Source organism: Pipra filicauda, unplaced genomic scaffold (assembly GCF_003945595.2).
Source record: "Pipra filicauda isolate LSUMZ 115617 unplaced genomic scaffold, ASM394559v2 scaffold87_size3191425_pilon, whole genome shotgun sequence".
Taxonomy (NCBI): Eukaryota; Metazoa; Chordata; class Aves; order Passeriformes; family Pipridae; genus Pipra; species Pipra filicauda.
In genome coordinates this window covers 1005977-1025502 of record NW_024105064.1, presented here as the reverse complement: position 1 = coordinate 1025502, position 19526 = coordinate 1005977, and the positions used below count along the sequence as shown (strand labels likewise).

General features: G+C 55.0%; 1 protein-coding gene across 5 annotated transcripts in view; it reads right to left on the bottom strand.

Moving 5' to 3' along the window:
* The window catches only part of SAMD11 (sterile alpha motif domain containing 11), a 114500-nt gene that overhangs the window by 13867 nt on the left and 81107 nt on the right, over window positions 1-19526 (bottom strand). For all 5 annotated transcript variants that reach the window (XM_027728599.2, XM_027728603.2, XM_027728606.2 and 2 more), the window contains 5 exons: window positions 16408-16572; window positions 11643-11793; window positions 2518-2633; window positions 2114-2192; window positions 600-1315 (listed from right to left, as the gene is read on the bottom strand). In XM_027728599.2, coding sequence (XP_027584400.1) covers window positions 600-1315; window positions 2114-2192; window positions 2518-2633; window positions 11643-11793; window positions 16408-16572 — 1227 coding nt within the window. The remainder of the gene's footprint in view (window positions 1-599; window positions 1316-2113; window positions 2193-2517; window positions 2634-11642; window positions 11794-16407; window positions 16573-19526) is intronic.

Here is a 19526-nt window from a genome sequence, read left to right as displayed (position 1 = left end):
CCTCCACCCTGGAAAAAGGGCACAGCAGTGGTTACTCTGACAGCACCCTGCAGCCATTAATAACTGTTGCTGCCTCTCCCTGAAGCTCTCTGTAATTTACTGGTGTCTGTCCAAGATGCCAAAGGAGGCCCAAGCAACTGCAAGATCCCTCAGGCCATCATTTTGGGGATTTCCCTTCTCATGTGCTCGGGACTCACTCTATCCCTGCTGGCCCCTCTTTATGGCCCTTGATTTGCTTCACTGCAAACAGAGTCCTTCATATTAATTAAAAGAAGGGTTTTGGTTCCTTGCAGAGAAGCACAGAATCACTGAGGTTGGAGAAGACCTCCAAGACCATCAAGTCCAACCTCTGACCAATCCCCCACCTTGTCAACCAGACCAGAGCGCTGAGTGCCACGTTCCTTGAACACCTTCAAGGATGGGCACTCCCACCATCACCCCGGGCATCCCATTCCAACATTTAACACGGAAAAAAAATTTTCCTTTTGAAAAAAAACGACGGAAAGTTGAGAAAGCAACCGCAACCACGCTGCAGAATGAGGGGTGGGGGGGAAGAGCCCCGCTTTTAGCACCACAAAACATGTCCCTCGTGCACTCACCTGCATGGAAGTAGGGGCTCATGGTGTAGGGGAACCCGAAGGGCAGCGGCTGAGGCGGCGGGATGGAGGCCGGCGGGAGGTACTTCACCTCGGCCTTGTTGATGCCCGGGCCGAGCAGGTGGCTGGGGGACTCTGCGCTCGAGGAGCTGCAGGGGGCATTCTGGGCAGCGCCCGCCTCGCCCATCTCCTTGGCCCCCTCGCACGCCTTGCCCGCCTCCTTGCACTCCTTGAGCTCCGCGGCCGAGCCGCCGCCGCCCTCGGCCTTCAGGCTCTCGGGCTTCTCGTCGCTCACGTCCGCGTCGCTCTCCGAGTCCTTCATCTCCTCGTCGTTACAGTCCGGGGCCCCGTCCCGCGCCCGCGGCTCCGCCGGCTCCTTGGCCTCGCCCACGCCCTGCGGCTCGGCGCGCTGCTGCCCCGCGGTTTTCCGGCTGCCCCGCCGGGGCTGCTCCTTGGGCGGCGTGGAGGAGCTGGCGCCGGGCACGGCGGGGTTGAGGGACAGCAGCGGGGTGTTGTTGTGCCGCAGCACCAGCATGGCGTTCCGCCGGGACAGCTCCTCCCGCAGCGGGTGGCCCTCGGGGATGTCGTGCACGTTGCGCAGGGCCGGGTGGTCCGGGGGCAGCCCCGGGTGCAGGCTCAGGGGGTCGCCGGCCAGCAGCCTCTGGCGGTGGAGGTTCTCCAGCTCCTTCTGGCGGATGATCTCGGCCGACATCTCCAGCCTGGGTGGGGAGAGGCAGAGGGAATGTTGGCAGTAACTACCCCCGTCCTCGCTGGGCCACCTTGGTGGTTCGCCTCAGCCACATCATATAAGGGTGCCCTCAGTGCTAAGAAATCCACAGTGCAGGTGGGGTGGGCAGTGGAGCGGTTCGGGACAGGGCTAGGGGATCTTTCAGAGCAAATATTAACATTCTTCTGACTGTGTGAATTTTCTTCTGGTAATTTTTCCTCCCTCCACTGCAGGTTCTGATCTAGTGAACAAATGTGCAGTAAGTGCAAAAATATTCCAAACCAGATCCCTTTCCAAATGGAGTTATTTTTAAATGTCCTGTCACAGAGTGCCAGACTTTTTGTTTGGACTTTCCTCTACAATGTGGGATCATCACAGTGCAGCAATGACCTGTATTAGGACTTGCTACTTTCATGTCTTGGGCTGGGCTTAACGTCGTGTTAAATAACGTGATGCTGCCAATCTTATTTGTGAAGAGAATATTTGGGTTTGCCTTATGACATTAATGGTGCATTCCACGGGACAAGATCCAAAATCACAGGATGAACATGCCTTTTCTTCCTTCTGGGAGGATTTTGTGTGTCAGTCCCACTTTATCTGTGCTCCAGTCGCACGGGTGGGATTTGTACTCATCAAAGTGTTCCCTCCACACCCACACGCTGTTTCCACTGGTCTCAGTTGGACACTGCTCTGTCACCCGGGCACAGCTCACCCCACACAGCACCCCACCTTACTCTGCCTGCTGCTGCTGAAAAAGGGAAGGAGAAATCCATCCCTCTCCCACTCTTACCTGGCCAGGTTTTGCTTTCGTAGCATCTCCTGCTGCCGTGCAAACATCTCCGCTTGTGCCGGCTGGAGGAACCCGTAACCTGGGGACAGGGAGAACAGCACCGTGGGCTCACTCATCTCAGCACTGACTCTTTGCTACCTCAGCTCTCCAGAGGGCTACCTCAGAAAGAAAAGGGCAACTGAGTGCTGCTTTCTGCTCTAGAGCCCGCGGGTTGAAACACCAGGGAGGCTGGCGGGGACTAAAGGAAAGAGTAGCCAAGGCAACTGCTGCTATTGCTGCAAAACCAGGGTGAAGTCAGCACAGCAGTCAGGGGGAGACACAGGAAGTGTGGCTGGGCTGTTTGGGTGGAGGACAGTTTGTCTCAGCCCGCCCTGGCTGCCCACAAGCATTACCTGGGCACTCACCTGGCGTCTGGCACAGCGCCGAAGGCACCCCGAGGAAGGGAGGTCTCAAGTGGGGCCCCAGGGCAATGTGGGGAGCGTTCTGGGGCGAGAGCAGAGGCGGTGGGTGGGAGATCTCCCTGCAGAAATCAGAAAATAAGTTCACGTTGAAAACCTGGAGGCTCCATCCAAAAGGGCCCCGGCTCAGGAAGGAACATCCTGGCTGCAGGTGACCTGCATTCTGAGCCAGAGGCTAATTCTGATATGCAGAGCTTCTAAAATGCAGAGAAAGAAACCAAAAGAAGCAGAATCAAAAGGGGAAGAAAGCAGACAGGACTCCACGGGTCACACATACTTCCCACCTTTGCCTCTGTGGTCTTTCAGCTGGGCTGAAAGGGATTTTGGCTGCCCAGGGCTAGCAAAGGCACGGCTGCAGATTCTGCATCTGCCTCTCCCTTATCGAGCCTGGGTTTCTATCTCATCTACCGACAACTGAAAAGGTATTTTGTGTTTTGGGAGCTGGAGAGGGGTTCCGGAAAAATCTGTAGGAAACACCGGCACGCCCTGCAGAAAATCCCTGTCCTAGCTGGGACAAGGGGTGGTCTTTAATTCTGGAGAGAAGAGCTGGGAGCCAGGCAGAGAAAGACAGACAGGAGAGATGGAGAGAGGGATGTGAAAGTGCCACGGGGCCAGCAGGAAGGTGTCCTGCTGGAGAAGGGGTGGGTGATGCTGGACAGAATGGGCAGAGCAGATGCCAGGTGGTAAGTCAGCTGGAGGAGGCAGGTTTGAGTGGTGGGAAGAGGACAATGCCTGGAAGCAAGGCAGGTAGCACTTGCTTGCAGCAGGGGGGAAAGGCAAAAAAAAAAAAAAAAAGAAAGAAAAAAAAAACAGGCAGGAAGGGAGTAAGAGCCAAGGTCTCTTCCATTAGTCAAATCTGCCCTGGGAGCCTGCAAGCAAATCTGCTTTCCGGCTGCACGTCTCTTAATTCCTTTTGATGGCCACTTACAACATTATTACCTTCACCAGGGCATCCAGAGGCAAAGCCAAGTGCTGTGCCGTTTATTTTCATTTTACGGTATCTCCCTGTAAAATCTGTTTCGGGAGAGACTGGAGGGCACGAGAAAGGGGGCCAGAAGGTGCCTGTGACTTTGCATCAAACAGACCACACGCACAACCACGCTGCCCATTTCAGAGGGGGGGATGACACGGGAGGGTGGGAGAAGGACCCCCAGCTGTCCCATGCGGTTTGGGGCAGGGGGAGGAATTAACACCGTGAAAAACCAGGTAAGGACTCTTTGGGGGCGAGGTGGGCAAGCAGAGATCTTCCTAGTGTGGTTTTATCCCCACTGTATGCACCAGCCACTACAAAACGCTGATCCACGGCTGAGATCCCCCCTCCAAAATTCCTCCTTCTCGCTCGCCCCATCTCCTGCCTCCCTCTTCTCCCTTCCCCTGGCTGCCTCGGCGGCTCTCCTTCCTTCCCTCCTCCTCCTCCTCCTTCCCTCCCCTAGCTCTCCTCTAAACTAATTGCACAGCTCGCTGTGTCTGGAGGAGAGCCACGGATCGATCGGTCGCTGTTGAAATGTTAATGCTAATCGTATAACCGCTCCGCCAGCACCTCGCACTCCGCTGGCAGCTCCAATTAATCTCAGGTAACGCAGCGCGTGACCTTCGGCTCCGAGCCGGGGCAGCAGCCAAGCGATGCTTATGTAATTACACCATGAAGTGTGTAATCACCTGCCCTAATCCCCGAGGCCTCACAATTAGCCGAGGCCCCCCGGTCGCCGCGGCTGCCAAGTGCTTTTGCCACCCCGGACAGCCCGCAGATGAATAACGGACAATTAAAGCGGCGTGACGGGGGCTCCGAGGTGTCCGCTCGATCGTAATTAGCTGTAATCACGGGGAGACGAGCCCGGGCAGACGTGCTGTTCGTTTTATAAGAAGCAATTTAGGGAAATCAAGTCGCTTTTTTTTTTTTTTTTTAACTGTTGCGTGGCCGGGCGAGCAGCCTCGCCTCGTCCATAGTGCGGGAAAGGGGGATACTGCAGGAGGTCCCGAAGCCCCAAGTGGTGGCAGCCTGAAGGGGACTCTAAAAACAAAGGAGCTTCTTGATTTTGGCCAAGAACACAGAATCTGTGCCCAGGAAAGCAGAGTGTTTGATGGGCACTGGAAAATAGAAGGTTCTCCCTTCGGTGGCAGCCCGGTGTTTATCAGGTTATTTTTATGCTTTAATGTTGTGCTACCGGGCATAACTTTGATCCCTAAGGAATTCGCATCTGCTCGAGACTCTCTGCAGTTCGTTCCCTCTGTCCTCTCCTCGGAGCTTCCCTGCCTTCTGGGGCCTGGGATCAGCTCCTGCTTTGGGCTGGCCAGTGAGGGGTGCCTGGCTGGGAAAGGGGATGCAGCAAAGGGACAAAGCTCCCGGCCCCAATCCCAGCGGCAGGAACGGGGCTGAGCACAGCAGGAGCGGCTTCAGACTGAGAAGTCAGGTGCTGCCTCTGTTCCACACACGCCAACACGCGCTGGGGATGAGTCCAAAGGCTTGGAAAATTCAGGGAGGCGCATTCACACACGCTGTCACCAGGCCTGCCTGACACAGCAGCACACGGAGACCCCGGCGCTGTCCTCTCAGCAGCCCTGGAGCTCCCCACCAAACACACACACAGGGAAGCACTGCTGGTGAGGCCAAAGGAACAGGAGCAGCCCGAGGTCCCACACCACACCCCTGGAGCCTGGCCTGAAGTCAGAGAAGGGAAGCTGCAGATGGCCCAACACGAAGGGGTCATTGCACCCCTCCTGCTGTCCCCCCCGACACTCGGCATCAATCCCCAGCAGCAGAGAACTCAAAAAGCGAGCAGGCACGCTCATAAATATTTAGGGAACGAGGAGCTCTTCTCCCTGCAGGCATCCTGATGCCCCACAGCTCCTGCTGCAGAGCCCTGAGGAGCATCTCACCTCCGTGTGAGACCGTGGACAGACGCTTCCTGCCATCCCACAAACCCAACCCTCTGGACACAGAACCTGTTGGAGCCTGCCACTGCTCCCTCCCAGCCCATCTGCCCGGTATTTGGCATGGAAACCTGGCACAGGAGGGAGGCAGTACCACCAGGTCGTGTCCTGGCACGGAGCTGGGAAGCCCTCCCAGGCTGCCTGGTGCAGATACAGCCAATTGCTTCCAAGCCAGCTTGGAAAAGAACTGGCAACCCCGGAGTAAAAAGCCCCAGAGACTTTAACAAAGGCTGCTGTGCTTTTAGACAGACATGCAGCACAACACTAATCCTTGCATCCTTTCCCAGGTATGTACCGGCCTTCAACCCCCCCATTAAATTCCTTCCTCCTCTTCCTCCACCACTCAAAGGGCAGAATTACAGCCCCATATTCTGAGAACCTGAATTTAGCCCCTGGCAATTACATCTGATAAGCCTTGTCCTTACCTTGCAGAGAGCAGTTCTGTGTTACTGCATATTCCTCCCCCCATCCTCTTTTCTTTCCCCCCCCCTAATATGCCAGCTGGAGGCCTGTGAGCAGGGTATTAGGGGATTTGCACTGCATGCTGCTAAATTTGATATGTCCTTTAACAGGAGACAAATGGTTCACAAGGCTTAAAAAGTATTGACTTTTCTTTAACAATAAGCACTAATGGCCTTCAAATAATCAATATTTAAAGTCATTATGGGGTTACACATTATACTGTTAAAACCAAGCCTTTCACTTTAACCCCATCATATCCTCCCCAGCCCAGAGCGATGCTCCCCCCTGACTTCAATCCAAGCTCCGAGGGAAGGCTCGGAGCACAGGCTGTGACTGGAGATGTGAGAGGGTCAGAAAATGCAGATTGAAACCGGCAAGGCATGGAAATAAATTTAGAACGGATGGAAGAAGGGGGGAAAAAAAAAAAAAAAAAAATGCATGAAAGCTCTGCTTTCTCCTGCTCTGCATTTGATAGGAAGAGACACTTTAAACCCGAGGTAATAGGCAGGCAGCACACAGCTCCTCGCTGCTCTGCCATCCCCAGACACTGTGCCAGGAAGGGAAAATAAATAAAATGAAAGGGCTTTCTAAAAATGGTGTTTGGGATTTCCAGGCAGGAAAAGACATGCACTGGAGCTGCCCTTCTAGGACAGCAACGAGGCCTGGACACAGGGAGATGGGCCTGGTTTGTGCTGCCCGGGGAAATCGCCCCCTCAAAATCCAAACTGGTGCTAAAACCAAATTAGTTAAATCGGGTCAAGCTCTTTGGCCTTTGCTCTGCATAACATTCAGCCAGCTGGGATCTGCTGAGGATCCCTCCAGTGCAAAAATCAGAAAATCAGAATATTCAGAGCAGAGAGGGGGATGCAAGGCTGGGGAGTGGGTAAGAGGGGGAGAGAGACAGCACCCAGAGAGCACAGGAGGATGTGCCCAAGGAGCCAGCAGTGAAAAGGAAAGCCTCCAAAAAAACAGGGGGGAGGAATTAGGTGGTGAAAGAACAAATCGTAGCAACAGCAGATGGAAAGAACTCCATCCAAAAATCCTTGCTGGGTATTTTGGGCACATCTCTGCTCAGAGAAAGCCTCTGGCTGATGCACAATGTCTGTCAGCTCTGCAAGGGAAGGGCAATGAGAGCCTCTCTGAGACTCTGTGGCTCCCATTCCCAGAACACTCCAGCCAAAGGGCTCAGCTTCCCAGGACCCCGGAGATGAGGATGCTGATGGCACCTCAGGCAGGCAGCGTTTCTTGTCCCTTGGCATTCCTCCTGCCTTCCCCTGGAACTGCCTGTGGTCCTGGAGGATGAACTGTGTCCCTAATGCTGGTTGCAGACAGCCCCAGAGCCAGCTGAGGGCTTGTACCAAGGACCTACCTCAACTCCTCTGACCAGGCTCTGCCTTCTCCCCTCCCGAGAGAGGGGCAGGTCCCCCCCAGACCCCCACACTACACACTGCAGGCACGAGAACAAGCTCCTCACAACTCCCAACACAGAACTGATGCTTCATATTCAGCCAACAAGCTTCACCCCACTGATCAACACTGTCCACCAGCTCAGCCAACCTCACCCGAGCTCCCGGCCAGTCCCTTCTGTTTGCAGGGCATGAAAGGTTTTCCTGAAGGGGGGAGAACACAAGTTGTTCCCCAGGCTCCAGGTACACCAGCCTGCTCGGAGAGAAGCACAGAGATGAACACCTTGGGTGAGAACGCGCCAGGCTAAACGACCCCAGCAAAACCAAGCACGCTGCCAACAAAGCCTGGAGGCAGGATCCAGGGGGTGGGATCCAAGAAAACTCTGCAGGGCACAGACACCTGCCATTTTTGCAGGATGTCTGGAGATGGGAAGTGCTCCAGGCTGGAGCAGTTACAGTGGCACCTTTTAGTTGTGCCCTTTCCTCTTCCAAGTCTTTTTATAAAGCTGAACTCAACAGTCCTCTCAAACAAACCACCAGGCCCTGGCACTCCGTAATCCGAGCCTGAATCGATCGAGGAAGGATCTAGGAAACCAAAACCATGAAACCAAATGGATTCTCCAGCCTGTGGCTTGAGTCTACTTTTGGCAAGATGTCTCAGTTTTACTGACTCTTTCCAACAGATGGACCAAAGGGGTGAAGGGGCCCCCAAGCCACTAAAGGGACCTTGGAGCCTGGTCCAAGAAAATCCATATCCAGGTGTTTGTGTGTACATGAGTGTATCATCCCCTCAAAGCCACTACTCACCTGCCTGCCTTGTCCTTAGTGTCATTAAACCTTCCAGCCTGTTTCTGACCAGCAAAAGTGGGTGATAATTAGTTGATGAATGCCTGAACACACCCATCTTCCCAGTTGTTCCCTGTCTCAGACCCACCCTCACCCCTGGAAACAGGAAAACTGTATGGTGTAGTTCTCATTATCAGGCAAGTTCTCTGCATTCCTGTCTTTGCAAAAACATCAGCGCTGCCCTGATAAATAAAACTGGGTCACCACTGTGGGTTTCAGCCCCTTTGCTTTGCCACACATAATGGTTGAAGTGACTAATTATTCTTACCCACAAAGCTGCTGCACCTGAGAGCTGACCTGATCCCCACAGATCTCCCGATAGGAAGCTGAAATGGAATTTTAACACCATGCCAAACAGTTCACATCCCCCTGCATCATGTGTTATTACTTCTGCTCCTGGGAAAGGAGATGCTGTAAATCTACCTACAGTTTGCCTACGAACCTGAGGCAGCTCCCTCCACTGCCTTCTCCTCTGTCAGTGCCCACCTGAACCTCTGGAAAATTCCGTACCTTCCTAACAAAGGTGCACAGAGGCCGCTGTGATTTACCCTGTTGACAAAGACCATGGCAGCCAAGTACAAAACCCAAGGGTAACAGGGAGTGGAAGGGAGAAGTTACCCCACACAGAACTTTACTGCTTTATAACGCAGTTTCTCCTGGCGTTCCCAAAACCACCCCTGGTGTTCTGGCTAAACAGCCAGGAACAATTTGCACAGGACAGCTCCAAACAGGTCACGTCTGAGTGGGAGCAGAGGGATGCAAGTGGACCCTCAGTGATACTCAGGTGGCTGCAGAGCTCTGGGGAGAAGTAACGACACTGTGCACTAATCAGAGAATGGTTTGGGTTGGAAAGGATCTTAAAAATCACGTAGTTCCAATCCCCTGCCATGGGCAGGGACACCTTCCGATGCACTAGAGCAGGTTGCTCAGAGCTCTACCCAGCTTGGCCTTGGACATTTCAAGGGATGGGGCCATCCACAAACCATACCAAGCAGACTTACCAAGTCATGACCATGGGGGCAGCTGTAGCTTCCCATTTCCCAGCAGGTCTCCCCAGCTCTGCTAACCAAGGATCATTACACTTAAGAGCCTGGCCGAGGAGGTTGGCCACACAGGACCTCACCACACCCTCCCTGGGGGAGCAGATGGCTGCAGAAAACACAGACAGCCTGGTCTTGCCATGTCTTGGGATGGCAGAGGAAGGGAGCACAGGATGTGCCAAGCCAGGCCCACCATGGGGATGTTTCAACATAGTTTGTCTCAAAGCTCCTTGGAGAATGACTTTGCCCAGGAATAAGAGCAGGTCCCGGACATACAGTCGGAGCTGGGAGCACTGGGGCAAAACAAAAGCAGGGCTGATAACCTGCTGTGAGCCTTATTTCAGCCTGCAGGCTCTTGGACAGAAACGAGACCACAAAACAAAAACCAGCTTCTTTCTTTCGTGCCCACCAACACAGCCACAGGCTGGTCTTGCTCACAGCCAAATAACCAGACCTTTACAAGTGGGTGCAAATATCCTTGCTCCCCACAACCTTACCACATTACACTGCTCTTGCAACTGAGCCACTCAAAGGCCTTCCCAAATGCCAAAATACAACCTGCTTTCGAGATGAGAACCACTGTCACCGAGCAACAAGGGACACTGAGACACTGAGTGACTCTTGCAGCCCTGTTCCAAGGTCCCACAGGTGTTTCTCTCAACATCAAAGGCAGTTGTGTTCCTTCCCCCCCTCCCTTGTGTGTTCCTTCCCCCTCCTCAGCTCGCCAGGATTTTGCTCCCACACCAGTGCAACTACTCACGGGACTACTTGGAGAACAGAATCAAGATGAAAAGTAGTGGTTTGTTCCAACAGTCAACTCCTGGCCTTCAGTCTCTGTCCCCTGAGCTAGTGAGCAACTTCTCCCCCCTTTTTCCCAAACCAAATTTCCTGGCCTAGCCCAGCTCCATTACCTCCAGCACCTGCCTGGCCGTGGCAAGTACCCCTGGGTCTGATCCCTATCGAACCCATTTTCGGTTTGCCCCTCCTGCGAGCAGCACCTCCCCGTTAGAAGCCTCCACCCTTCCCGTACATGCCTTTCCAGCCAGGCCTCCGGCTGGCCTGGCACCTCTCCAGGCCACACAGCGCTGGAGGAACGTTCCTGCTGACTGGCTGCTCTGAAACCCGTGGATCCCTGCATTCCTCACAGGTCCGCCTGCAACCCGCACGGATCGGGCTGCGTTTTATGAGGCGGGTTAGCCAAAGTACACCCCGCAGGAGAAAAGGTTTACCAGGTCTGCCCCAGCCCCTACACATTGCAGAGGCACTTGGTTGGAGAGAAAGAAAAATGAGAAGAAAAAAAAAGAAGGATCTCCAAGACTATAAATGCGGGGGGGGGGGGGGAAACTCTGGACTCAACACGTACGTACACGTGCTACAGAAGTGATGCTGCAGCCTGCTCTGCACCCACCCCCTCATGAAAGCCAAAAAAAGTCTGAATACCAGAGCCTTTCACGGCTTGTCCCGTGATATCCAAAGCCTTTGCATCCCCGTGGCCCTTTCCCGCCTCTGCTATCCCTGTCAGAAACACACGCAGCTTTAATTTAATTTCCCTCTGATGTTCTTGATTGCTGAGGGAATGGCTCGTGGCACAGAGCAAGATAAACGAGCTAGAATTTCCTGGGGGGGGGGGGGAAGGGAGGGCGGGGGAATATCAGCTTTCCAGCACTCCTAGCAGTGGTAAAGGCAAGCTGTGCCTCTTTTCTGTGAAAAAGAAAACTTCTCTTTCTACTCCATCCTAGAGCATTTGTTCTCTCCCCTCATCTGGAGATGCTGCAAAATGCAAAGTTAAACACCTAAACTTGCTCTTGGCCAAAGAACAGGTTGAAGTGGCATCTGTCCTGGAATCCAGGGCAGGATTGGGATCATTCCAGCCAGTCACTCACCTGGATGTGGATGCACATGTGTCCAAGCACAGATCACTCCCTTTTCCATACAGACACCCTGGCATGGGACAGAACACCCCCCACCAACTTCTGCACCTGCACAACACCCAGGAGAGACACTCACACCTCACCTGGGCAAACCAGCCCTGCCCAACCCCTGGGCACTGCACAGAAAAACAGAACCCTTAAGGTAGGAAAAGCCCTCCGAGATAGCTGAGTCCAACTATTAACCTGACACCTCCCTGTTCACCACTAAACCACGTCCCTGAGGCGCCACATCCACAAGTTTTTCGAACACTTCCAGGGATGGTGACTCCACCACCTCCCCGGGGTAGCCCATTCCAACGCTTGACCCAGGCACTCCCTCCCCTCCCGCACCCCCAGGATACCCATGCCAGCCTTTCCAGGCTTTCCCGAGGGTGCAGCCGGCGCGAAGCCCCCCGCGCCCCCCGCCCCGCACCAAACCCCGCCCCGGGGCGGGGGGTGACCCGCGCCCGCGGTACCTCTCGGGGAAGTGGGTGTCCCTGTGCTGCGGGAGGCCCTGCTTCCTCCGCTGGCTGGAAGAGTTGCTGGCCGAGGGGATGTGCGCTTCCATCGCGCCGGGGTTCCGCGCCGCCGCCGCCGCCGCCACCTCTTGCCGCGCCCGCAGGAGATCTGGGACAGGAGGGAAGGGATGAGCTGCTTGCCCGGCATCGACCCCCGCACAACCCCTCCCTCCCCCCAGCCCCGCGGATGGACGGACAGAAAACACCCGCTGCCCTCCCGTCCCCGCCGCGGGGGCTGCTCCGGGGATGCTCCGGGCTCCCCGCGGGCGACAGCGCTGCCCCGGGGCTGCTCCCGGCCGTGCCCGCAGCCCCTCGGGCGACAGCTGCCCCCCCGCCGCCCATCCCCGCGGCTCCGGGGCTCCGGGAGAGGCTGCCCGGGCTGCCCCGGCACTCACACGGCGGAGCGGGCTCGGGCTGCTCTTGGCGGGATCCGCCTCCGCCGCCGAGGGAGTTTGGCAGCGGAGGAAATTGTGCAACTACGGGAGGGAGGGAGGGAGGGAGGGAGGGAGGGGGGGTGGATTTGCTGTTTAATTGCCTTCCTGCCGGAGGGAAGGAGGGAGGGAAGGAGGGGGGGGAAAAGGGAGGGAAGGATGGAAGGAGGGATGGATGGATGCGGGGAGAGCAAAAGGAGAGGGAGGATCTCCCCAAACTGCCGTCTGCCCCCTCTCCGCGGGCGCGGAGCCTTCCCGGTCGGTCCCGAGCGGAGCCGCGGTGGCACCTGCCCCGGGGCCCGGCCCCGCCGTGCCCCCTCCGCCCCCGCTGGGCTCCGCCGAGGTTATGGGGGCTCCCCCGGGGGCCGCAGCGTTTGCTGCGTGTGCTCTTGCCCCGGTCGGGACAGCATCACCCCCCCGAAACCACAGCCCAGCAGCTCCAGCTGCTGCTGAACGCGGGGAACAGGGGGTCACTTCCCCAGGTAGCCTCTTAAATCCACACCTGACTCCGTCGTTCACCTGCCCGGGGAACACCCACCCCTGCTCCCAGGGACGGCCTGGCAGCGGTCTGAGCACCCAGGGCTGTTTTCCCAAGCATGGTGCCCCCCCTCAGTCAGCCACCCACATCCTGGGGGATGCTGTGGCCTCACCTGGGCAAGGGGTGAGGGCTGGCCCTGCAGGGTCTGTACCTGCCTGGCACAGCTCTGCTGTAGGAACGGGAAGGGCCTGGCCACAGGGCAGAGGAGGATGGGGTACAGGAGGAGCCCCTCCCAGCCTTAGGCACAACACTTCCATCAGACATCAGCTGCAGGTCAGAAATGCACCCCTCATTAAACCTGTGCTGCCCTGGTACTACTGCAGAACCTGTGACCTGTGTCACCCTACCTGTGACATGTGTGCAGTGACAGGTTATACACCTGTACAGTCTCTCCAGGGGGGGTGTCAGCACAGACAAGCTGCCCACACAGGGGCTGTGTGATGGACAGTGCAGACACAGCCACAATCACTTCAAGCACCACTAAAGGGGATCACAGAGAGCCCCAGGGAGGAGCAGGTGATGCAGGTACAGCTGATGTGCTGCTGCTCAGGGAACAACAAGGACTTGTGACATGGACACCCATACTAGTCACACTGACAGAGGCTTTTCCAGAGTGCTCCTCTCTCCCAGTTAAGCATTAGGAGCCCCTTAGTCCCTGTATCTATATAAAAACACTCCATACACAACTTACATCCCACACCAAAACCTCTGCTACCATTCACATGGCACACAAGAAACTCAGACACACAAGAGCACACTTGGAGGAGACCTCCCTCACGTGCTCACTGAGCACCAGGCTGCAAAAGGAAACCAAAACACAGCTGGGGAGAGGAGGAGAGGGAGATTTATCTCAGTGAACACACCCTGGGCAGGATCAGCTTGCACACTGAGATTGCAAAGCCCTCCACACGTCCATCCTCTTCCCACGATGGATTTGTAAAGCCAGGTTACTATAAGAACAATGCACGACCCTGGTGATGATAGACTTCCAATTTCCTTGCCTTCCTTAATACCACCATGCTGTTTTCCTTCAGTTCTGGAAATCTCAGATACCCACATCCCTATTAGCCCAGCCTGAGCTTCCTCAGTCACATCATCCAACATTTTGGTGACGGTCAGGGCTGAAGCCCCGTGGTGGGGTGGAAACACTTACACAGCTGCTGTTTTTGCTGGCACTAAGGAGGGCACCGGTGCCTGAATTTCCAGCCACACTCACAGTCCCTGTCCCCACACCCCCAGCTGAGGGGACAAACCTTAAAATGACGCTTCTGAGCTGCCAGGGGTATGTAAGGAACACCAAACCCCTCCGGATCACGTAAAAAGGCCCAGAGAATTCGCCGAGCCAGGGGCCGTGCACCTCGAAACGTTTATAAATTAATTATCTGAAAAACCCAGGTCACTCCTCATCGCCACAGCGCCTGTAATTTAGAAGTCTGGCGTGCAGCCAGTTCCAGGAGCTGCATTGATCCTGAATGACCGCAACAACCCCCTGCACACCCACCCTCTCCTCGCCGCTTTCTTCCCCCTCCTCCCCTCCCCTGCGCCCCTACCCCCTTGCCCAGACCCCCCCCCTCTCCCCCAGGATCTGTTATTTACAATCCTGCACTCTGACAGTTGGGAAATCAGATTGATTGACAGTGGGACGCTGGCGGATGGAGGTTCCAGGCACGGAGACAGACTGAATTCAGAATGTGGGATGAATGCCACTGGGAGAACGGGGGTGGAGGAGGGAGGGGGGTGCTGGGGGGGGGGGGGGGGGCTGAAAAGCAATTAAAAAAAAAAAAGATTTCTAAATTATTAACATTTTTTAAATTATTAATGTTATTGGTGCCTCCATGTGAGCCCGCAGATAAACTGCGCTTTGTACTGGCACTAATAATTTATAGCCCAATCAGGGCCCTGTGGTGTGGAGACAACCCAAAAATACACCAAGTTTTGCCTCGTCAGTGTTCCACGAGGGAGTCTGTCCGTGCAGGCGCCTCTTCTCCCCCTGCCCACCCAAAACCCCAGGGTGACCCCCTCACCTAACAAATGCTGCTGAGACAATTTAATCATAATCATAAAAATACGTCAGGCTCTTAATGAGCTACTCTGCTTGTTATAAGGGAGAGAAGTTCTGCAGCACATGCTGGTGGGATGGACACGTCCATGAGTCCAGCAGCCATCCAGTGCCAGGTTGGGTGGTCTGTCGTGACTGTCTGTCACAACACTCGTGCACACAACACATTTTGAGCTGTGTATTTGCTCTGTTGTATTCAACGTGGTCTACAGGTGTATTCTACATGGTCTAGATCTGAATTACATGGTTAAATATTCAACCTGGGCATAGGAGTGTGTCATCCTTTTGTGCACAGCGTTACACGCTGTCCTCTCCTCTGTGTTCATCACATGTACATGTGAAACTTCAGCCCTAGGGCCCTGTATCCCTGTGTCTGCAGGAGCCCTGCAGCTCTGAAAACGCCCGGGACAGCTCAACACCACACACAGAGCATGTGCCATGTTCACCGGGCCGTGCCTCAGCACAGGTTTGTGCCGTGCCTTTGCTGATAAGCAAATCCTTACTCCACAGCGAAGGGAATCGCCTTCCTGCCCCCAGAGAAGCCAATCAAATCAAACAGAGTGGAAAAGAAGACAGCCTCTTCATTAACCTAACAAGGAGCCCTGGGGATTTACACTCAGAGACCAGAGATTCTCCTCCAGCTCTTGCTGGATGCTTTGCTGATGCTGCTTGTGCTCCTCCCCCGGCTCCCCGTGTGAGCCCTCCACAGCTCGGGCAGGAAGCAGCAGAGGGACAGATCCTTGCACAGCCCTGCTTTTCAGTGATGCTCCAACCCTCTGCTTCCACGACTGGAACAGCATCACCTCTTCCATCTCCCTGGCTTTGCCTGATCCAGAGAGCTGAGTTACTTCCCCCACCCCTGGCTCCTGCAGCGCGGGACTCGGTGCAAGGCATGGCTTTGCTCAGGGTGAGGCTGAGCCAGTGGCAGCAGTTTCAGCTCACCCGAGGGAAGGTGAGGTGGGCTGAGGAACCCGTGGAGGGAATGCTCGTGGATCCTGCATCCTGCCAAGTGGATCCAAGGCAGATCCTGTAACTGCCTGGTGCCCCCTTTAGGCACAGCGCAGGACACGCTGGATCCAGCCGGCTCCTTCCACAGCCCAGGGAAAACAGACCAGCAATCCTTCAACTCACACTGCACCTCTTAGGTCCCAGCACTGCAGGACACATCCCCTCCAGGCACCACTCCAGCCCCCAGGAGAAGGCAGCAACATCCTCTTGCCATTTCCATCACTACAGGGCAGGAGTGTCTGCCACTGCCTACATCTCACACCCCTGCTGTGTTATCCCAACTTGCTCATCCCCCTTGCTCCACACTGTGACCCCAAATAAAGCCTTACACCAGAGATCCTGAACATTCACATTGACACAAACTCTTGAAACAAAGGAAGGACCCCTCTCACCACCACTGCAAAATACACAGTAGTGATACTGTAGTGAATCTATTCCAGTGAAGAAAAGCGTATCCCCACAGAGAGCTCCAGAAGGAACTGGCACTTACAGATGGTTGAGGGGAGATGCCCCCACGGAGATGGTGGGAGAAAAGGGTCTCTAGGACACTTTTTAGCACCACTTGTATTCGCTGCATGATAAACAGACAGCACTGCAGCCCATCAATCCCCCTCAGGTGCACACTGGGGGGGATTAGGAACCTTTACAGGCACCACGAGCCCCTCCTCCCCTCTGCAGATCCTGTACCTCCGTGGCTGGGCACTGCCATGCTGTTGGCCAGCTGGTAGAGACGTTGCTGCTGCTGCTCTTCAAAGGTGCCATGCTCGTTCAGTGCTGACATCATGCGTCTGTAGTGCTCCTCCGGGGTCATCTGAGTCACCGAGTCCTCCAGCAGAGGCGTGTGGGAGTTTTCTGAAGAGCAGAAAGATTTGGGTCTTTTTTTTTTTTTTTTCCCAGAGAAAGATACAGTGGAAAATCACATAAGTATAGGGACAGTGCAAAAAGAAAGAGATAGGGGGGTTAGAGGGATATTAGCACAAATTCCCACAACTCTCTAGTGTTCCCACTGAGCCTGACGTACCAAGCTGCCAGATCAGCTGTCCTTGTGCTCGAGATGTACCATTTTATGTGGTCAACCTAACAACCTCCTAAACCCCCAAACATGGCTACACTTACACACAGAAAAGCCCCCATCACCCAAGCCCCCATCACCCAAAAAGCTCAACAGCTGTATTTTCTTCTTCCTCCTAAAGCACCAAGCACTGCATGGCCGTAACACAAAATTGCCAGCAAGCTCTGTACCCCCAGCGTGGCAGAGGGGACAGGGAGGATGGAAGAGTTCACTGAGTTCTCACCCTTTCATCTCAGGGGACATGAGTTCTTTTTTCAGCTCGTACCTGGCCAGACATGCACCTCTTTCCCCCCACCTTCCTAAACACCCACGAGGACACAAAAACGTGAGAGATGCTCATCACCCAGAGCAGGGAGGTGATGCTGGCAGTGATGACATCCACCTGCCCAGCTCTGGGGGTGTGGGGGGGGGAAGTCTCAGGAGCAGGTTGTTTCACATCTGTACCTGTGGCTGAGCACCCTGAGGCCATTAAAATCACACCCAGGATGCTTCCCTATCCATCTTCCCGGAACGACTGCAGAGCCCAGGAGGAGGGAGGTGCTTTGAGGAAGGCCCTGCCTGCTCCTGGGGCAGGAGGGATCCTGGTCTGGCAGTCAGGGAGAGAAAACCACAGAGGCTTTTCTGTTTACTGTAAGCACAAATCAGAGTAATTACCACTCTCCCCGCCTTGGCTGCTCTAACACTGTTTTATCTCGGATCTTCCCCACAGGCAAAGCCTTTTCATTACTCAGAGAGGAACTCCCAGTAACAATCTGAGCGGGCAGAGGGGGAGGGAGGGACGGGCTCCCCCCACGCTGCAGTCACAAGACCACCACTGTGTTCAGTGAGTGACAAGACCACCCCACCGTGTGCCCCAGATTTGTGCTCCTTCATTTCACTGACAGAGTCCCCTCAGGGACCACGGCAGGTGATTCTGCTGCCAGACTGGCTCCAAGTTCAAGGTGGTGGCTCTGAGCACAGGCCACTCGCTTTGCACTGTGAGGAACACACAGGCACTGGCCATCCTGCTGGGAAAAGAGCTGTGGGTCTCTCCCAGGTGAGACAAAGGCCCCTAAGCTGCCTATCAGAAAATATAAGTCTGTGGCAGACAAAAAACAGCCCAAGAGACAGAGAGGCTGTAAAACGTGGCCCTGCCACAGCAGCTCAGGGATTGGGTCGCTTCTGCCTTGCACAGAATGAGAGGTGAACGTGCTGTCTGACACCAAACCCATGGCACAGCCAAGCACACAGGGCTCAGATTTTGGTGGAGGAAACCTTCGCATGTTGTAATGAAACCACCCTCTCCCCAAAACATAGGAGGGAATAACAACAATAACAGCAGCAATAACAACAACAGCAACAACAACAACAACAATAAATATTATTATTATTATTTTAAAAAATAGTCTGAGCTGCACAAAGTTTCAATACAAAAGGGTTGCATCACTGGCTCCCAAGGCACTCTTCCTCTGCAGAAGGGAAATGACCTCAGTCCCCTCCAGCTCAGGTCAGCCAGCACAGCAATTTGTGGCTCTACCTCCAACCATGGATCTCTACCCCACTGACACTCATCTGCACCTCAGGGACCACTGCCTTCCCGTGCAATCACAGGTTCAGAGGCTGCTTCAGGCTGGCTGGGATGAGGAGCTGGGTTCCCTGTGTGCCTCACCCCTAGAAGCCAGACCCCAAAATGAGAGGCTGCCCTGGACAACAGCCAAGCCATACCTGCTCCCTCCCACTCCCTCCTCCAGCACCCAAACCTGCAAGACACCCCTGGTAGAAGCAGGGGAGTGGTGGGCAGAAATCCCTTCCAGGTCCCCTTCCCTCCAAGTCACTCCCAGGGGCCACATTCCCACATCCTCCTCTGCTCTCTCACCGCTCCTGCCACCTCCCCCAGGGATGCAGAAGCACAAGGTTTCAGTTCCCTTCTGATGCTCTTAACCAAAGGTCTAAGGAGCAAAGCCACATGCCACAGACCTGATTTAGAAAAACACTGATTTTTTTTTTTTCCCCCCACAGCTGTGTCATTAGAGGAAGAAAAGGGAGGGGGGGAGGGGATTTAATAACACTTAATTACCATAAACTCTATCGGATCAGCCGCAGAGCAGATTTCAGGTGCAAGGAGGGGAGGGAGAATGGGGGTGGCAAGGGAAGGCTGAGAGGAAGGAGGAGCCCAGGGAAAGGCTGGATTTCCACACTTAAAACTTGGAAGATTTCACATGACTCAGCCAGCAGTAATTCCAGCTTTGCTGAAGCTTTGCTGTCTGCTTTTGTCATTACCAGGGGTAATGCGGGAGACTGATCTCGCCAAATCTCCTCCAGCCGCCAGGTGTGAAATGGACTCTGGCAGGGCCAGGGGAAGGCAGAGCCAAGGCAGCATCTGCTGGGCCCTCATGCTCTCTGCCAGCCCCCTCCTGTTCACCCGAGCCAAGGGGAGCCCACCTCTGCCACCGCTGATGGCACAGCCACGGGAAACTCCTGGAGGATGCAGCCTGAGGGACGTGTCACTGCTGCACAACCTTCCCACAGGATTCCGTAAGGTCCATCCTCTCCAAGCAATTCCAGACAAAACACGAGCACCCAGCCTATCCAGCCCTTCTCCTTTGCTACAAACCCATGACAGGCCAAGGTTCCCTTTATCCAACCCCAGTCAAAGCTCGAGGAACCTGCTGCAAATGCGTCTCACTGCAAACTCAAGGCCAGGTCTTGGTCAGCAGCTTTAGGGTCTTCTCTTGCCAGGGCAGGGGCGGGGCTG